The sequence below is a fragment of the Oculina patagonica genome, chromosome 5 (assembly GCF_052425735.1).
Source record: "Oculina patagonica isolate OP01 chromosome 5, crgOcupat, whole genome shotgun sequence".
Classification (NCBI taxonomy): Eukaryota; Metazoa; Cnidaria; class Anthozoa; order Scleractinia; family Oculinidae; genus Oculina; species Oculina patagonica.
In genome coordinates, this window is record NC_135762.1 from 28,047,470 (window position 1) to 28,063,215 (window position 15,746).

The following is a 15,746-nucleotide window of genomic DNA, read 5'->3' on the forward strand; positions in this document are numbered from 1 at the left end:
TGATTTCTTTAGTTTTGGTTTCACGTCACTCAATTAAAAACTGCCTATTGTAGACTTGTTTATTTTGTACTTAATTTCGTTACAAGTGTATGCTTAATTATAAAGACTTGTTCTGTCCTTTGACGACTTCATCACATATTTAGTGTTTTACATTGTTACTGATGTACAGAAAGTGTTTCTCAACTTTTGGTTGGGTCGGATATGCCACACAGTAAAATATTGCGGACTTCACGCAGTACTACTCTCACCCGAATGAATACACTTTACTATATGTATCAAATGTAAATTATAGCATAGCGCGCGTGCTGGCCCTATCTAATTAATCGGGCGTGGCCGATTTATAGTTTACCCTTTGGTCGTCCTAGAGCATAGTCTCCTGTCGGCCAAAAAGACGGGGATAGCTTTGGGTTACTACAAAACCGCTACGGGTGACGCATACCGCAATGGTTTTCATTTTAGTTTTGACAGGAAATCGTTGCAGGCACACTTGGTCGACTTTTGGGTTAATGTGTAATCAGGTTGTGTTTTTTTGCTTCGGCGGAAGGACAGAGAAAAAAGCTTACGGGGCAAAGTACAGTATGGGGCCCAGTTCTCGGCCACTTTTGACGTAAACTTGTATTTCTTACCTCAGAAGAACCGCAGGAACTTGAAATTTCTCCCAGAGCTAGCTACATTATTCAGCTTTTTGGTGTAAAGCTATCGACCGGTCAAAAATTAATTTGCCCGAGCAATAATAAAAATAAAAGCTCCATTTGTGGGCCCAGTTCTCGGCCACCTTGGCCCAGTTCTCGGCCACTAAAAAGCTTGTGCGTAATTATCTGTAAAAAAAATGCTCAATTAATTTTCACAGTCATAAAATCACGCTGTAAACCTATTTATGTTATATCGATCCCAAATTATTTTTATGAGGCTTTGTTTTACTTTAGAAAAGAAGGATTTAAACGCGCCTAGTTGTCTATGTGCAGGTTCTGGCAAAACCGCATTGTGTGACCCGTGCATTTAGATGGTTTATTTTGCAGTGAAAAGGTCTTGAAAGATTTAGGTGTTGTAGAAATAATAGACAAGACAAGAGTCAGCTCAAAACTTAGAAATAAGATTGAACTTTATTTTCAAAACATTTATTTCTTTCATTCTGGCAGCAGCAGATGAAATTATATTAAAAACCAAGCGCTAAGCTGTGATAGCGAGCAGGGTGGCCGAGAACTGGCAAATACGCAAACGTCGCAAGAAAAAATTTCGAAGTAAATTAAGACCAAAAAATACAACGGTTCAACGAAAAGTTAACTAAAGCAGAAAGCTGAATTATTCTACGTTTCACATGCCAAAAATTAGCTCGTATGGTGGGGGCTTTTGGATAAAATACGAATTTAACTACATCCATGAATTTTATGGAGCCGTAAACAAACAAATTTTTCGGGAATGCAAATTCACCTACCTCCGCGTAAACTCGACGTGTGAGCTTTCTATATCAAATTGAACGATCAAACTCAAGATACTTAAAGCACATGAATCAGTCTATCGTTTGAAGGAAATAACGCGTTAAACACAAAGTGGCCGAGAACTGGACCCGGCCGAGAACTGGGCCCCATACTGTACTGATATTCACCATTGTGAAATTGCACTTACTTTGACAAGTTAAAGTTATTTTTGTAAATGAAAAAGGTAACGTCATTGATGTCACGCAGTGTTTTTTTTAGCAAACTAGATGGTTTGCTGGTTTCTGACTATGAATGGGGGTGTGATCTTGCGGTATATTTTTTGAGCCTGACTCCGCCGTAAAACTTTTTTTTTATTTAGCAAGAACTGTGTCGATTTTCATTTCTGAACAATTTGTCGTCAAGTCGTTTGTCACAAAGAGTAGAATGTTTGCACAGCATGTTTTGGAATTATTTTAGATTTGGTTAGTAAGACGCTTCTGAAGACCCGAGCAAAACATTGGGAATGTACAGTATTAATAGGAACTTGAATGGAATTTTTCACAAGTTGGATAAAGGTATCAACTGAAAAAAATGGACTTCAAAATGAGAACTTGGATTTTGTTGTAATTAAATTTTATCGCGGATTGGATGCATAATATCACGGCTTTGAAAGTCTTCAAATAATTAGAAAGGTTCCTTTCTTCCTTTTGATCTTATTGTTATTTTCATGTATTGATTATTCGAAAGTGGTTTTCGTTGATACGAAAAAAAAACGGGTTTTCACTGAATTGCTTGAAGTATTTTTAGACGTGATAATATTGGCTTAATCAAATTACATTGTGCACGAAATATTTGTTATTCTTTTGTCTTGAAACTTTGAGGAAATTGAAATTTTTGTTTGCCAGTAGTGCATGAAAGGCATTTTGTAGAACTGAATAAAAAATAAGAAACATTGATAAAGGTTTGCAAAGATTTATTTTGCCTGATTTTGAAGGGTTTCAGGAGTTTTAAAGAGTGCTGGTAAACGGCTGTATGTTGTTTGTGATTACAGATCTTATTTAGTTTCGAACGCTCTAATTTTTGAAAGGTTAAAACAGGTTAAAACCGGGCGGTTTCATGAGTTTTTTGGGTAGAAAGGTACGGTGGTGGTCAAAAAAAATGTTTAGAAAGGAATGACTGTAGTAGCACGTAAGTCGGAGGTTTGCGTGAGTCACGGGGTATAGTATGCGTGAGCTGGATTTCCGGCGTCATAACGGCATGTTTTGTTTACTGAAAGATACACTCGACGTTTAGTTAGCTTAGTCGGCATGGGAAACTATTTTAAAAATGAATGTTGTAATAGTTAATTAATAGTAATCTAGAATTAACCCACTCTCGATTGGAGTCTGTTCTGGATTCGCGCTACCTTTTAGCCGCGAAGGAATTTTGTAAAATTTCGCTAGTGGAAAGAGGTACTGTAAGAACAGTATCAATAACTCAAAAGGAGGAACTTCTTTGTAGCTCTGAATTAAGACGTATGATAAAATTTTAGAATAAGAAACTTTCGATATATGGCTTTCATATTGTTTTTATCAATTTCCTTTTGTGGCAGATTTTTTGAGAATCAGCTTTTCTTTCGTGTGATGACAGACACAGGACAGAACGAGAGGTGGATGAGAAAGATGCTAAGATGAATAGGCACCGAAAAACGACAAGAACCGTCAAGGACTTATCTTTAGAGGGCGGGGAGTTTTGGCATACTGTATTTCGAGGACTGGACTGGACTAGTAAAACGCGGACTAGTAAAACGCGGACTTGTAAAACGCGGACTTGTAAAACGAGGGCTTGTTAAGCACGGACTTGTAGAACGCGGACTTGTAAAACAAGCGCTTGTAAATCGGATAAAACTAAACGGTTTAGCGAGCGAAACAATTTGTGTTTGAAGCTCTTGTGTGTTTCTTCGACGGCATATTTCTAGCTTTTTTGAGCACTCTATGGTCTGTTTTAGCGTGGAGATGTTTTTGCAGTATAGCACATGTTCGTTCTGCAAACCCCTACTAAAACAACGGGATTGATGCTATGAGTTGTGTGCATATGTTTCTTTCTTTCCACTACTTGACGTTTGTTGAGTGCAGTCGTTTGTATTGCTCGCACGAGGTAGAACGGGGCCCGTCCAGATATCAACAGTCAATGGTAAATAAAGGTGACGGGCCTACACGACTCCTACGTTCGTGACATTAGAACATTTGCCGTTATATGTTCAAATTTGGTCTTTCGACCTTATTTGCTTCTGACTTCTTTCTGAGGTTACTGTTTTTTTGAGACATTATGTATTGAAGAGAGCCGTAAGATGATTGTGGCCAAGGAAGTGTCTAGAGGCGTTTTACAAGTCCGCGTTTTACTAGTCCGCGTTTTACTAGTCCGCGTTTTACTAGTCCAGTCCAGTACACAAGTTAAAGACACATCAAGACCACCCCACTGTGAATTGCCATAGCACAGACAAAATTATAGTCAATATCTTATATGTTTTTAAGAGAATTACATAAGAACCAAGGCATGTCTTGTCTTGCCTTACATTGACATGCAATAATTTGGAAATACTAAGCTCGTAACAGTTTAAGACAGAATCCATCAGGAATTTGAGTAACATTAATTTTAGTTACGCAAAAATTGAGCACCAGAATAATTTCAATCCTTGTGTTCTTTCATACCTTGTTAAAGGCTTGACATGTGATAACACCAACATAACACCAACAACAGTTCTTTATCAGTGGGGATTGAAGAAAAAAATGGAAACATCATCACACAGTTGACCCCCATGCAAAAACACTCCAGGATGTCACGGGACTGTTTGGTGTCCGTCTGCCAATTTCTAACTTCAAATTCCAATGTTAAATTCACATTAAATTTTCAATATTTCTTAGTTGTCTAAATTTTACTAATTCTTTTAAGAAAACTATCACCTGCCAAACATCCCCAAAAATCACTCAAAAAATTACAAAATACCGCAATACATAGATACATGGGATAAGTGAAGTTTCCTTGGATTCCTTGAAACACCAACAAGATATTTCCGTTTAAGGTGGCTGATAATGGGTTTCAGTATTTCCCAGTCCTTAGTTCAGGACTAAAAGCCTTCATCAATTGCTATTACAGTAATGGTATGAAACAAATGTTCAATCATTCATCAACAAGTTGTGATCATTTTCTTGACATTAGTAGTTCCCCGGTAAACAGTTGTAGTACTGTCCCATCAAAGTGCAATGCCTGGAAAATACCGAAAAGCACACGACCTTCAGGTGAAACTGCACCTTACAGTATTACCAATACACTGCACTTTGCTAAGTCTTAAAACTTTACATTTTCTAGTCGTCTACTTCAATCGTTTATTTGTATTGTGTGAAATACATTTATAAATTGAAACCATCATGTCATTAAGTAATAATGCAATCTCGACAACGTTCTAGATATTATATTATGCACACTAATACAGCTCATGCAAGCCCTGTGACTTACACAAACACAGTCGGACTGAGTGCTACTTAAGTAACTGCTTCGTGGTTTCTGCTGTACTGAACCCTGCCTTTCAAGGCAAAGCGCCCGATTTTAAGCTTCTCAAGCTTCTCAATGTTCTTGTTCCTATTGAGCGATCACGGTGTATTTCTCTATCTGCGCACGACCGTGCGTATATCGCATGACGAGTGTATTTGCATTTAAGCTAAGTCGAGTGTTATAGCTGCGAGTTCCCATCGTTTACTCCGAGTTGGCTATAATCACTCGTATACAATAAGGGTGAATGGAAAAATTGTTTTATTTTAAAATTCTTCTTTAAGTATAAATCGACTGGACATTTCATTTTAATGTAAACGGAGTGATAATGCGAGGAGGCGGGAAAATTTGTGGCGCGGTGTTCACTTCTTGAGTTAAATGAACCGGCGAGGAAAGCGAACAAGAGAGTTTTCTTTCGAAGACGTCCTCGAACTAGCTCCTGAGTTAAATGAACCCGCGAGGAAAGCGAACAAGATAATTTTCTTTCGAAGATTTCCTCGAACAAGCTCCTGAGTTAAATGAACCCGCGAGGAAAGCGAACAAGAGAATTTTCTTTCGAAGATTTCCTCGAACAAGCTCCTGGATTAAATGAACCCGCGAGGAAAGCGAACAAGAGAGTTTTCTTTCGAAGAATTCCTCGAACAAGCTCCTCCAAAGTCGTCTATACATTCTGGAAAATTGCGACAACAATAAAGTTTTACGGAAAGATCCGAAGCAATAGCTTTTCTGATAATTATTCGCCTCGTGTGAGTCGAACGAAGCAAGGGTTTACATTGTACTTGTTAGCGCATGGACGGCGGAGCATTTTTCCAACTGGGGGGGGGCTGACTAGTGACTTTAAGTGGGGGGGGGGCTTAAGAGACTCTTCTCTTAATTGACGTAGTAAAGGACATTATTTAATTGACGTAGTAAAGGACAAGACCAAGATTCAAAGGTACAAACTTTATTGAGAGTGCATGTTGAGACTAATTCAAGAAGCTCTTTAAACTTCCCGCGTGCATCCAAAACTCGATATACGAACCCAAAGCATAACTGAACCAATTCTTAAGCCCTGACCAAACGGCAACGCAAGTAGATACTTGCGTCCACTTGCGTCCACTTGCGTCTCCGTTTGGCCAGGACTTGCGTTGACTTGCGTTCACTTTCACGGTCGAGATCAAATTTGCACTTAAGTTAATGCAATTTTTTCACCGTTTGGCCACCCAACGCAAGTCAACGCATTTTTGCAGTTTACTTCAAATACTGAATTGCACCTCGTAGCATTTAAATGACTTTTTGCAAATTTGCGTGCACTTGCGACTAAACTTGCTTGTCCGTTTGGCCACCCAACGCAAGTCTGTACACAAGTTGAACTTGCGACTACTTGCGTTTACTTCCGTTACCGTTTGGCTAGGGCGTAAAACTAATATTTCTGCATTCAAACTTTGACACTAAACTAGGAATGAAAAAAATGTGTCTCGCAGCTAGGGATGAATTTGCTATGTGTAACCTTTTTACAGTTTTGGACACTATTTGGAAGTTTTTGTTTGATTCTACATTGTGGTTGTCACAGCGTATGGTCCAGAGTAGGGTGGTGGAGGTTCCTCTCTAGAGTAGGGTGGAGATGAAGGTTCCTCTCCAGAGTAGGGTGGTGAAGGTTCCTCTCTAGAGTAGGGTGGTGGAGTTTCCTGTACATTGTAGGGCAGTGAACGTTGTTCTCCAGAGTGAAGTGGCGGAAATCTTACTGTAAGTGTTTCAAGTGGATTCGCCGTTGTCGGTTGACGCTCTCTCGTGTTAGGCACACAGCCTGCTCCGGATGCCACTGAATGCGATGTATTGAATCCTGGGTGTTGAGAAGGGCGAAAATTGGGCAAAAATTTCCCCCAAATTAAGTAGAGCAGTTTTCAATTGAGTGTCATAAAACCAAAACCAATCAAGTAACTACTCTGGCCAATCACAAAGGCCACAGACAATCCAGTGAACCAATCAAAACTCGAAGCAAATACATGTAGCTGGCACGAAGCGCGGAAAAACGTGCGCGAGCTAGTCACGATTGGTTTTGGTTTTACTCCTGATTGGCCGAGAAAGTGGCGCGAGATTTTTAAGCCAATCACTAAGCATGGTAATGCAAAACCAAAGCAAACGCAATTTACTTTCGACACTCAAGTGAAAACCGCTCTAAAATATAAAAATAATCACTTAAAACAGTTCTGAAATATTTGAGTAACACAGCAAATACAAAAGAAGGTACGGATGGATAAAAATTCGGAAGATTAAAACAGATTGCAATATATATTTTTAAAAAACTGTAATGCTTAACAGTTTTCAAAGTTAATCTCTTTAAGGATCTAAGTCAGCGTATTTCTACTCCATCAATTATTGTCTGTCTTAATTCTTAAGACATAATAACATTCGTTGTTCCAATCAACATCATTTCTGGAAGTTATCAAGATCTTTTTCGTGAAGCTCCACCAAAAATAAAGTTGTGTTATTTGCTCGTTTGGGTCCATTTTGAGTATTGTTTAGTGGAACTTTGGTTATTGTTATCTTTGTGGGTTATGTAACCTTTGCAGGCCATTGTCTGGTAGCTTTTGCTTGATTCTAGACCAGGCTCGTCACAGCGTATGGTGATGGAGGTTCCTCGCCAGAGTAAGATGGCGGCGGTTCTCCTCTAGAGGGTAGTGATGAATGTTCCTCTCCAGAGTAGGGTGGCGGAGGTTCCTCTCCAAAGTAAGGTGGTGGAATTCCTTCTACATTGAAGGGTAGTGAAGGTTGTTCTCCAGAGTGAAGAGGCGGAAGTCTTACTGTAAGTGTTTCAATTGGATTCGCCGTTGCTCGTTGACGCTCTCTCGTATTAGGCACACACCCTGCTCCGGATGCCTCTGCATGCGATGAATTGTATCCTGGGTGTTGAGAAGGGCGTGAATGAATGAATGAATGTCGCCACCTCCTGTCTTTGCGTCTATTTTGCTTTGATTGACAATAGCAGCACAAACAACAGAAAAAAACGATGACGGAAATAACGAGGATTGGAATAACCAGGGTTAGAATAACCGCCAAAAAAACAACCAGGGAAGAAGGACCGCTCTCGTCATCATCAGCTAAAAAAAAAAAAAAAAGAAAATAACTTGTAATTAATATGACTGGCAACTAAAACGGGGTGTTTCGCTTGGACAACAACGTATCTCTTGACACGTCTAAAAAATTACAACTTCCTGAAAAATACGTTACCTTCAAAGATGCATGGACTTATACATTTGTATGTTCACCTCGTCAATCAAAATGATCTCGAAAAACAGAATGACTTGTTTCTCAGTTGCGAGGTATAACAAAACCCTTCGGGGCAGTAAACGCGACAACGTGCACTTATGAGTTGTGGGCGCACCCTGGAAGTTGCTAAGCACGAAAGAAGCGTAAGAGTAGCTAAGAGTTGCTCACAGGACCATAGCCCAGAGCGACTACAGTTCCTTGAACACTTGTGGTGGTTAGCATTTCTTCTGTGTTTACTACAGCTACTCTATACATGTATGACAACTGCTCCTGCTAAGATTACTGTCTGAATCTAATGCATGCATGCAATATTCAAGCAATCCCTGACAACAACCTAAAAGGAGATCAATCTTTGGGCGTACAGTTCACAGTCTTTCAGTATTTTTTTTTTTTTTCAAAGTTTCTAGGAGAAAAATCATAAAAACGTAAATTGAAACTCGTGAAATAGTTGCGCTTTATTTTTGTTTTGAACATTGGAGAGGTAATGATGATGATGATGATGATGATGATTACGATGATGATGATGAAGGTTTATTTATTTAAAAGATTAAACAGGTTGATATTCTCCCGATAATTTACTATAATTAATTAATATATTAATATAATAGGTGACAAATTACTCCTTAATTTTGGCGCGAAATTTTAACGTTAATTTCTAATTTCACATGTGAAATTATAAAATTGCCATGGCAACGTAGTTAGCGGCAAGTTAAAGCTTAAACTTTGTACATTTTCGCTTGAATTTCATCTTAGCCAGCTAGCCTTGGCCATGTAATAAAACTTTTGATGATATTTTATATTTCAAAACGTCCAAACGACTTCTAGACTTAAGCCAATCTACATGAATGGCATCGAGCGGATTTTTGAGCGTTTTACACGGGCACTGTTTTCAGTTCATTCAAGACGAACTACGGTCATAATGTGAGAAATAATTGACAGTTGATTCACCTTTGAAACTTTCTGTCAACAGCAAAAAGGAATCTCAAGAAGATTTTCTTCAAAGACTAAAAAAACCTTGCGAACTTGAGCAAAATGTATGCTTTCAACTTTTCAAAGCTCGGAGTTCGTGATGCAATATACCAGTCAAAAACCTATGATTGCAAGCGTAATTTGTCACCTTTGATATTAAAATGTAATCAAATGGTATACTCGTGAAATTAGGAAATAATTTCACTTGCATTTTGTCAAAATGCTAATAATTTCCCTCGCCTAAAGGCTCGGGAAATTATAAGCGTTTTGACAAAATGCGCGTAAAATTATTTCCTAATTTCACTCGTCACCATTTGATTACCAATACTAATTATACATGACAAATAATTACGACACTTACTGAAAAAAAAACTCAATTCATGCACACTTCAAACATTAGTACCTTCAACTCCTTTGAAGAGAGTCAGCAAAACTGTAAAATAATATGAAAATCGTACGATTAGTTCTTCGTATCCTCGAAAACCCATGGCAGTTTGCAGAAGAAGAAAAACTGAGAAAAACAAGGGCTCTTGAGGGTCATGTAAAATAATATAACCTTGCGAAATCCAAATACATGGCCAAATCACTTATTCCCTCCTCGGTGAAAGCGGTCATGTAACGCGAATGATTGTTGCCCGGTGTTTGTGTCCTTTCGTGCCTTGGACAAAAATAAAATTTAAGAGAAACATTACGGGCGGATTTGGCAAAACGTTCAAAAATTAAAAACAAAATTTTACATGCTCCCTTTTGTAACCCATACATCATCAGTTGTCAGGCGAACGTATCTAGCTTGTCAATATTTACAGTCGTGTTTGTGAGACCTAAGAAATAAGAAATTGAAGAACAATATTGCAGTTGGATGAAACTACTATAAAATTTTTATTTACTGCACACCGGCCTCCCGCCAACAGGACAGGATATTGCAAGGAACATTGTTTTCTGCTCAATCAGGAATTAGCATTAATTTATTTAGCCATTTGGGACTGGTGTGATAAGTTTCCGTACACAGAGAGCACACGCTCAAACCTTTCTTCACCGACTTTCCCTCACTCCCATGGCCACTTACTGTCCCTGGCTATCTATAGATGAGCTGATCTTACTAAATTTTTAAAGGTCTACAGTTCATAGATTGTTACCCGGTATCAACGCAATACTGCCGCTATCAAAGTCTTTGAGCAAACCGTTACACTGTCACTTGACAGTAGCGAGTTCTTGATGTGTTTGTTTTGGTGGCAACTGTGCGTTCATCCAGTAAAGCAGATTCAAAGCACGTAGTTTACATATTACATTGATTATAAAGTAGGCAAAAAGTAAACAAACATAGGCTGCAGAAAATAAAAATTGATGTTTAATCAGGACAAAGCTAAAAAACACTTATCATCTGTTTAACATGATAGCTATTACTAGTTGACCCATGATTACAGGAAAATTTAAAGGAAAATAAACAAACCATGCTACGATTAACTATAAATTTGGAGCGTGACCGTCTTCTACTCGCTTTCAAGGGAATGAGAGGTGATCATGCACAACAAGTCGTAACATGTTTTGTGCTCAATTCTTATGATTCATTATTTTACATGAAGTTAAATGAAAACAATGAAATGATATTTCTCAACCGGATTGACAGCGAACATCATACGCATTCGAAGGAGTCATTTATAATTACTGCCGGGTAAATATTTAATATTCACGTCCGCGACAAAAACCACTATAAAGCGCTACCTGAAACGTCGTACTCTGTAGTTATGACAGGAACATGTTTTTTTTTTGGCAAGCACAACCCAGTAATTTAAATATGTGGCATATTCACGGTTAACGATCGAACAACCTACTGGAAAGACTTAATGCATGATATCGTGTATGCGTTACTGCGATTGCATACATTAACAGAACACGTCTTCCTTTATTTTTCCCATCATTGTCAATGAATCAACGACAACTCTATTGTAAGCACAGTACTGTAAGGAAATATAATTAAGATAATTTATCCTAGAAGCATAGAGATGCTTATTCTTTCTCGTGGCTATCATTCAATTTATTGCAATATTTTCCCTTCAAGCTAAAATATAAAACCTTAAATCAACAATACAGTAACAAATTAAACTTACCCCAGAAAACGAGGCTAAAACAACTTTTCTTCATAGTTACACCGCATTTCCCTTGGTAAATGATACGAATCTGAGAAACAGAATTGTCAAAGATTTCTAGTTCGTTCCAAGGACGTTACTTTACTTCAGCCATCTTTTCCGAGTATTTTTACATGTGCGTCACTACAATAATTAATTACTCAGTTTCACCCATTTGGCTTTGCGGCCGTTACTTGTTGTTTTGAAACAAGCTCGCCGTTCAAAACAATGGCAATTAACCGCAAAACCAAAAGGGTGAAGCGGGCCGTTGATATGAAAATATGACCTTTTTAACGAGTAATGCACTAACAATCACCGCTCTTGACCGAGAGCCGTCGATACAGACATGGAATGACGTCACATCATGCCACACGGACATGCTTCTCAATTTTGTACTTTGGTCGATGCCGCTGTTTGTTTACACGAAGTCTTTAGTTTAATGTTAATGTGTTTTGCATTTACGGAAAAGATGTGATTAGACTAAGCAGCACTGGATTAATTATTAGTTCTTGCAGTCAGCATTCGATACATTACAAACTGTTCTCTTCCAGGCAAAAAATAACCCTTAAATTTTGAATAAATTAACAAAGGAAAATTCAAAATAAAGTTTAAGCTGCTTCTGCTGATTATTGTTTGGTTACTCAAATGAGCCGCGAAACAATATCATGCCAACTTCAAACAGAAAAGGGCTTAGTTCTGTGTGGAACTTGAAAGATATAACGGTAGTGCATTTAACATTTTACTCGTTGACTTTGATCCGTTCTACTCTTACTCGGATGAGCACACTTTTAAACTGAGCGTACCACACATAAAACTGAAACTACTGGGTTTAAACTTCCATACTAAACACAGGAATGAAAGGAATTAACTATTCTAACTTTTTACCCAGGAAATTTTTCTCGGTGGCTATAGACGAGCCTATGTTCCGAATACATTGTTGAAATCGAAGGGGGCACGGTCTTAGCCAAATCTAGATGAAGAAAATTCCCTCCAAATTAACAGAAATATTAAATATTTACTTAAAAGAGTTCTGAAACATTTGAGTAACACAGGAAATACCAAAGAAAGTACGGATGGATATAAATTCGGAAGACTAAAACAAATTGCCTATAAAATTATATTTTTGAAAAACTGTAATGCTAAACAGTTTTCAATGTTAATCCCTTAAAGGAACTTTTAAAATCAGGGTATTTTTACTCCGTGTTAAGACATAATAACATTTTTTTGTTCCAATCAACATTAATTCTGGACGTTGTTAGGATCTTTTTGGTGAAGCTCCACCAAGTTGTGTTATTTGCTCATTTCAATCTAGTTTTAATATTGTTTAGTTGAACTTTTGTCATCTTTATCTGCGTGTGTTATGTAACCTTTCAAGGCCATTATCCAGAAGCTTTTTCTTGATTCTAGACCAGGCTCGTCTCAGCGTATGGTGATAAAGGTTCCTTGCCAGAGTAAGGTGGCGGTGGTTCTTCTCTTGAGTATGGTGATAAAGGCTCCTCTCCAGAGTAGGGTGGTGGAGGTTCCTCTCTAGAGTAGGGTGGTGGAATTTCTTCTACATTGGCCTCGTACATTTCTTTATTTCCGTCGTCAACTGAATGAATGTCGAAAGAAAGAATGATTTGTTTTTCAGTTGCGAGGTATAACATAATTAAACTTAAATTTTAGGTGGGTCACTTAACAAAGGGAAAACGCCACAGCATGCACTGATGAGGTGTGGATGCACGCGCGAGGTTGCTAAGCACGAAAGAGACCGAGTCGATACAGTAAAAACCCGCGAGACCAACCTTATTTTTCCAGGTTAGCCTACACAGGTTCTTACAAAAATGACAGTGAAAACAAATTTGAACTATTTAGGTTCTCAATAGGTTCTTATTTTCTGAAGAAAATTTGCATTGTTACTAACAGAATTTGTAGTCATATTCGGCCTAATTCTTGTATAAAATTTGCATACCATATAAGTGGTTATGTACAAATGAAGCACCAATCATTTAAAAAAATAACATATTCATGCACAGTACTGCCTTGTATCAATGTTTAAAAGTAAGATTCTGTTTCCAAATTTTAAGCTAATTAGGTTCGTATAACTGAAAAGGGAGTCTGATTTGCAAATTTCAGCCTAATAGGTTCTTAAATGTTCAATTCTTACTAGCGGGTTTTAACTGTAGCTTAAAGCGAGTGTAGCTGCCTGGGTGCTAAGTAAACCTTTTGAAGTGCATCCATGTCATGTCATCCATAACCTGTGCGGCTGTGGTGTTGACCATTTGTTCTAATAAAGTGTTTACTACAGCTACTCTGTACATGTATAACAAAGCGAATGGAAATCGAACATACGCAAACATGTACTGAACGTTACTCAGCAGTGGCACACAAAATGTCTGTCAACCCCAACAAGTACATCATAACTCTCTGTTATTTGACCAATACTTACGAACACGGGTAATTTCAACATACAGACAAAACAGTCAAACACGAGACTGACAACATGACAATAGCTGCACTTCAAGTACTCAGTACCTTCAACTCCTTTGAAGAGAGTCAGCAAAACTGTAAACAAATATGGAAATCATACGATAGTTAAAAACTTGATTTTCGTTCAATCGGAAACTTGTTACACGGTCTTTTCAGAAGTGCTGCCTTTTATAACGTAGGCAAAAGTAAATTAACATAAGCTGTTGAAAAAAATTAACATTTAAAGCGAAACAAAATGGCGAGAATAGCGACCTAGACATCTATTAAGTTGATTACACGAAAGCGTGTGCTAGTAGGCTCTTGTTTGCAAGAAAATTCAAGGAAATTAAAGAGGATTGAATTGAAACAAAACAGGCCCATGGTCATGAATGCCTGTTCATTGCGCGTAGGTGATTAAACAGCATGCAATGCACGCAGAGGCGGACGTTTCCCAAGAGGGTCAAAAATAATTTTCAGAAAATATGTCAAAAAATTAACCTACACTAAATAAAAAAAAAGCTGATAACTTCTGTGTTAAATGATCATGATCGCTCGGCAGTAATAGCGTGATAGCGTAATAGCGTGATTTCCGATATACAATACTTCTCGCGTGTGACATGCGAAGGTCAATAGCTGTCCGGCGTAATTAAATTGTTGACACAGACCGACCACACAGGCCCAATACGACTCAACGAATACATCAGTAATTTGTTTCTTTCGTTTAGACTTTGTATATTAGTCCTCTCTAACATTCTAGGAGTATTTTGCTTCGTGTTTTTTCGGCGATTTCGCGTAACAGTAGCAAGTTTCTCGGTAGTATCGTCGTGTACCGTGTACCGTGTACGATGATACTACCAGTTCCTCAGTCCCGGCTTACGGTTCTTTTCATCGGTCGATCGCAACAGAATGCAGTACAGGTCGACGTGTCCCACCGACGCCCCCTTATGAGATAAGGCGATGTCATCGGAGTAAAGATTTGTTATTTTCACGATAAAAGACCGAATAGCCAATGATGTCGTTGGGAAACGACATTGGCGTGACGTCATGCATGCACGCGATCGCATGTATTAAAAAATAAACGCGAGAGTAACAATCGACATCACTTACCCTGAAAAACGAGGATAGAGCACCTTGTCTTCATAGTTATACCGCATGTCTTTTGGTAAATCAAACGAAGGATAAAAACAAAATTATCGTGGCAATCGTGAACGGACGTAGTGCTAGTTCTGTCATCTTCGCCAAATATGGCCTCCGTCACGTCAACTACAGTGAGATCCTGTTTCATGTGTACTACATGAAATACGACGTCACGTATCTGAAGATTAACCGGAACCAACTATAGTTGACGGCGGTGATGTCACGCCACGGCCAATATTTTCGAAAGATGGCCGAACCGGCTAGCACTACTTCCGTTCATGGTTGCCACGATAATTCTGTTCCTGAGCTTTGTTTGATTTACAAAACGAAATGCGGTATAACCATGATGAAAAGCTATTCTAGCCTCGTTTTCTTGGGTAAGTGATGTTAATTGTTACTTTCGCGTTGATATTTATGCACCTTTAAATGGTTTGTCCCAAGATGGGAGGGGGGGGGGGGGGGGCAACCCATGGGAATTTGACAACGTGAAGCTCTCCCAGGGTAGGGATTTTGAAATCTAAAATGGTCTGCTGGGCTCGAAATGTAAGAGGAGATATGTGAAATTTGACATTCACTAGGTGCCCATGGGTGGGGAATTTGACTCTGGCTTCCAAAAAATTCAAATTCCCCTGGGGTTGCTCGCTCCCCCCTCCCATCCTGGGGCAAACCATTGATAGGAGCATGAAATACATGCGATTGTGTCCATGCATGATGTCACGCCAATGTCGTTTCCCAAGGACATCGCTGACTATTCGATTGTTTATCATGAAAATACCACATTTTTAAACTGATTTCTTGCTTTTCTGAATAAAAAAGGGTCTCTGTAACTAGCCACATTTTTTTTTATCGTATGTTAGAGTGATTTTATTTA

General features: G+C 38.5%; 2 protein-coding genes across 2 annotated transcripts; both read right to left on the bottom strand.

Moving 5' to 3' along the window:
* Window positions 1-5,873: 5,873 nt before the first annotated feature.
* Window positions 5,874-12,283, bottom strand: LOC144654436 (uncharacterized). The gene is made up of 3 exons (XM_078514588.1): window positions 11,273-12,283; window positions 9,568-9,597; window positions 5,874-8,026 (listed from the first exon to the last, which is right to left on the bottom strand). The coding sequence occupies exons 1-3, from the start codon at window positions 11,304-11,306 to the stop codon at window positions 7,527-7,529; spliced, it is 564 nt and encodes a 187-aa protein (XP_078370714.1). The 5' UTR covers window positions 11,307-12,283; the 3' UTR covers window positions 5,874-7,526.
* Window positions 12,284-12,459: 176 nt separating this feature from the next.
* LOC144655097 (uncharacterized) lies at window positions 12,460-15,023 on the bottom strand. Its single transcript, XM_078515314.1, has 3 exons — window positions 14,846-15,023; window positions 13,805-13,834; window positions 12,460-12,881 (listed from the first exon to the last, which is right to left on the bottom strand). The coding sequence occupies exons 1-3, from the start codon at window positions 15,021-15,023 to the stop codon at window positions 12,694-12,696; spliced, it is 396 nt and encodes a 131-aa protein (XP_078371440.1). The 3' UTR covers window positions 12,460-12,693.
* Between the last annotated feature and the right edge of the window lie 723 nt (window positions 15,024-15,746).